The following is a 5,022-nucleotide window of genomic DNA, read 5'->3' on the forward strand; positions in this document are numbered from 1 at the left end:
CGTGAACTGATCGTCTCCTCCACATTAATACCAGCTTCAGCACAAAATAAACATGACTAAATATCCGAAGGTAAGTTAAAAGAAAGAGTACAATTTTACAACCCATATCCTGTCTCATGTAATCGCTCAATCAGTGTTTCAGCCGCGCAAAGACGTCATAACGGCTTGTAAACAATGTTACGTAATAGGACTGCATGATATATCGAAATTATCGAAATATTGCAAATGTAAATATCGCAATATGCATATCGCAAGGGCGTGCGATATCTGATGTGCCTGTCTCTTTAAATGCAAATGAGCTGCGGCTCCCCGCCCCCTTTTCCAGAATAGAGCTGCGCCATTACAGCTCGTACCTGCTAAAACACATCTGTTTTGGTTCTGATTATCATGTTTATCACGCTGAAATCATGCATTTTAAACCATATTAGTTAAAACTTATGATAAGTTGCAGAAAACAACTCTTTGCCGTCTCGTCTTGCTGTCTGACTCAAACCTGAAGCGCACGCACAAGCCGCATCTCGCACAGCGTATCTTCAGTCCTGCCGAACACGAGCAAAGCGCGCGCACACACAGAGAGACGCATTTCAGACCGAGTTGATTCGTCTTTCGCATCTCCTCCTAATGTTTGAACAGACACATACACACAGAATTATGTCAATAGTACCCGTCTCGACGATCATTCTCGTTAACGCAGTCGGTTATGTTTTCGCAAGCTTGTGAATGAGAATCGAATCAAATTGTGAAATTTGTGTTAAAACCCAGCCCTACGGTTTATACTATGGAGTGGCAGTACTTGCCTCACATGTTACAAGATTATATGTTTGTCAGTGGTACTGAGGATCTGCAAATCATTCACCATCGTCCTCAGTCATCTCTCCTTACTCTGTTTATGTGGTAAGTTAAATTTTATGTACTGTAATGTAACAGGCAACCGTTACACCGTGTCTACACCGGACGCGACAGTTGTCGTGTCGCTCCGTGCCACATCAGCTAAAGTCTGTCTACACTGGACAAGACAAAGCGACCGTTGAAAATCATTTTAAATTTGTGTCAGCACGTCATAAATATAACGCGGCAGCAGTTTACTGTCAGGGATTTGTCGTGTCGCGCCGCATCCAGTGTAGACAGCATTACTGATTATAATGAGTTCTATAGACTGATCTATACATAATGAATCTCTATTATAGATCAGTGGTTCTATAGTGTTTTGTCGCGCCGTGCCGCTCGCGTCCGGTGTAGACACGGTGTTAGGAATCGTTATTTGTTTTCCCTTATAAGTCCGTCTATTCTCTTTTATCACTTCTATGCTGTTTATCCTTGCTGTTGTCGATGTTATCGCCATGACGACCTTCCTCAGGTTCTGTCCCTCAGCTGACTCCTCTATTGATTGGGGCTTGTCTAAAACCTTGTGCTGAGATGTGGTAGACGCTCAGGAGATTTCAGGCCGGCTCTATATACACTAAATACACTCTCATGTGGCTCTTGTGTTTATGGGCTGTTTGTTTTTCACGCTTCAGGCACACCCCCTAACTACAACCCCTCCCCGCTCGCCCCGGCCGATGTCATCGTCCATCGCCATGTTTCACTGTAGACATTGTCCGATGCCAATTTTGTAGACATCGCTCAACCCTAGGCGGGAGCACTTTCATATTTTCCAGATGACAGAGAAAAGAACTTAAAATGCTCTGTAACTTTTGATTGGACAAAAAAAACACAATCATGTACATACATGCTGCTCACATATTATTGTAGCCCAGTTTGTGCTGATTACAGTGTTATTGTAGACACGGTGTTAGGAATCGTTATTTGTTTTCCCTTATAAGGATTCACGCTTCAGGCACACCCCCTAACTACAACCCCTCCCCGCTCGCCCCGGCCGATGTCATCGTCCATCGCCATGTTTCACTGTAGACATTGTCCGATGCCAATTTTGTAGACATCGCATAACCCTACTATCTATCTATCTATATCGTGTGTGTATATATCTATATCTATCTATATATATTAAAATCATTATTTATTATTATTAAATACTTATAATTATTATTTTTATTTTTAACAAATTGTATTTTAACATTTTATATTATTAAAAATTATATTCACACACACATATATATATATATATATATATAAAGTATATATAGCATTAAAATAAATGTTTAGATTTAATAACATAGCTTGTGTTCTAGCATGTCTCCATCATGTTCAGTCCAAGATCGCGTTTCCAGTACTACCAACTGTACAATATTGTGTGTATCAGGCTTTTAATAAAGCTTTCCTAAGCCAGCTGTGCTGCTTGTAATGTAAAGCATGTGCTCGAGGGAAAGTGGCTTTCCTGTCTAACGTTATAGCTCAATAGCGTCTTGCTAGTCAAGCTAAGATGACATTACACGAAATCAGTAGCGTTTCCTCTGAAATCCTGAATGACGCAATGTATGCTATGCTCAATGTGAAACATTACACACAATGTTGGTCGATAAAAGCAATAACAGAATGAATGGGGGTTGGGCAGCTGACAGCAAAATGATGAGGTGTGACCGGCCGCATCACTGACAGATGATAACGTGCGATTAAACTATAGCGACTCACCTGGTTATAATGCACCCTAAACGGTCTCAGATAGTTAGAGCTGGTGCACGGAACCACCTGAATATTGTTGATCTGTTCCATGGCTTTGATATAGCTGCCCACGGGTACTTCTCGCCACAGATGGCACAGCCGCAGACTACTGGAGGAGAATAGGGGAAATGTCTACGGAAACCTGTGAAGGACAGAATAAGAACGCTCTTAGTCTTTGCGTTACAAGTAGTGTTCGGACTATGCGGTGCAGAAAACTGCCAGTCAGCGATAGTTGCGGTAGGATGATGTGATTCATTTATTTAAAGGTTAAACTACGGAGTCTGTCGCCTCAGCATACTCCCTTTCACCTTTACCGCGCGCGCGCCTGACGCGCGAATGCAGGTGTATGGCTCGTGCAGGCGTTACCTCAGACTTACCTTAGAGCCAACTTCAGGAAGCGCGTGATTCACTGAATAAACCGCCAAAACTCGTATACTACTTAATCATTTTCTGTAAATCTTTCAAGAAACGGACACATGCTCAAATGCCTGAATGACTGCCTTCCTCGACAGGACAAATAAGGTATTCAACCATCATATTAGCTTTTGGGAATAGCCTATGTAAGGCTGTAGTAGTAGTATAATTGTGGAAAAAGAGAACATTACAACACAATTAAGCACTTTGTACATAACATTATACAGAGAGTAACACTAAAATGTTTATTTTTATTTATTTTTAAAAAATATAGGCCTACTAAAAGATTTATTTAGCCTATATGCATTCACATACACATTTCTGTTTTATCTTTCTTGACCCATTTATTTTGTTCATCTGCCAAACAATAGGATTTTTTTTCACACAAAAGTGAATTAAAAAGTGAAATAGGCTAACTTTTTTATTTATTTTTAAAAAATATAGGCCTGCTAAAAGATTTATTTAGCCTATATGCATTCACATACACATTTCTGTTTTCTCTTTCTTGACCCATTTATTTTGTTCATCTGCCAAACAATAGGATTTTTTTTCACACAAAAGTGAATTAAAAAGTGAAATAGGCTAACTTTATATTAATAACTTTAATATATGAATTATGTGAGATAATAAGGTCGTGTCAACAATCTGAAACATTCTTTTATAGCCTACTTTTATAAGCAGCAGTATTCTATCCTAGACGTAGCCTTTTCTGTCTGTCTTTTACACCCACAAAACATCTACTACTGCAAAGTAAATCTTTCTGCTTATCTGATGGCCTTAAAACATCAGTAATCTCCGAGGAAACATCTAAACATGTGGTTTCAATGTAATTTGAAGAAACAGAATGCTGTGTGTATCATGATGGGTACAGGTTTCTTATCTGACCTTATGCCTCTGCTAATGTCCCATCAAAACCAGATGAAGAAGCTTATCCTCTCTTCCTTGAAACATCTTTACTTATCTTTTTTTTTTCTCGATGGTTGAGTCTTGAGGTGACTTATTTGGGGGTCCCAGCACTAAAGCATCAAGACACATGGTTTTCTCAGAGGATCCGCTGAAAGTAGGCTCAAAATTGTAAATTTGAAGTAATTTGAATTGAAAATTCAGTATTTCAATAATGATATAAAATAAGTCTTCAAATCAGTGATGAAGTGAGAGTGGAGGATGCTTGTTTGTCACCATCTATTTCACATGCACACAAAGTGCAAAACTGTCACCTCTATGTAGGGTGACAATTTTCCTTTGTTTGCTTTAGATGTCTGTGATCACAGCTCTCACATATAGAAATGACATCATCTAGTCCGTTCATCGTAAACAGGTGGAGAATATGTCTATTGATGTTTTGACATGATTTCAGAGACAGCAGAAGTGAAGCGAACTGCTAATTACACTGAGGAAATCACCCAGGGACCTATATGACTGTCAGGTCAAGGTTACAGACATAAAGAGCATGAAATTAGTTTGCAGTTCTTGAATTATGTGCATTATTTTTCACTTTCCCGAGTCTATATGCCTTTTTTAAATGAAACAAGCATTTAGTGAAAGACATCAGCTTTTTACTAGAAAAGCTCTAGTTTTATATAGTTGTATGTAATTTTGTTCTCTTAATTGATCATCAATCAAATGTATTTGAATGCAATTTATTTATTTTTTTGCTTGAACATTCTTCTTCTACTCATATGTTCAGCCATATATTTGAGTCTTTTGTCTTCTGCAAGAAATCAAACAAATATTATAAACAAAGACACCAAAAGACAAAGACCCAAGTGTTTTATTTCTCATGTGGCCATGGTTTTCTCTTTATAACCACAGTGATTAATGTGATGGCAATTCAATCCACAATATACTCCACACCCTGTTCTTTCAATCATATTTCTCATACCTCTAATCATAGTTCTCAGAACTCTCCCACACGAACAGTTTCCGCCCCTTGGTTCCTTTTTCCCGACCTTCCAATCCTCTGAGTTTGACTGGAAAAATACAAGTTCT

The 5,022-nt window shown here is 38.8% G+C and overlaps 1 protein-coding gene across 1 annotated transcript in view; it reads right to left on the reverse strand.

The window, feature by feature from the left end:
* Positions 1 to 3,123, reverse strand: part of LOC107683965 (uridine diphosphate glucose pyrophosphatase-like) — a 50,692-nt gene extending 47,569 nt beyond the window's left edge. The window contains exon 1 of the mRNA XM_016480073.1: positions 2,590 to 3,123. Within this exon, the coding sequence (XP_016335559.1) occupies positions 2,590 to 2,670 (81 nt within the window). The 5' untranslated portion in view covers positions 2,671 to 3,123. The remainder of the gene's footprint in view (positions 1 to 2,589) is intronic.
* Positions 3,124 to 5,022: the final 1,899 nt, after the last annotated feature.

Source organism: Sinocyclocheilus anshuiensis, unplaced genomic scaffold (assembly GCF_001515605.1).
Source record: "Sinocyclocheilus anshuiensis isolate Anshui unplaced genomic scaffold, SAMN03320099.WGS_v1.1 scaffold637, whole genome shotgun sequence".
Classification (NCBI taxonomy): domain Eukaryota; kingdom Metazoa; phylum Chordata; class Actinopteri; order Cypriniformes; family Cyprinidae; genus Sinocyclocheilus; species Sinocyclocheilus anshuiensis.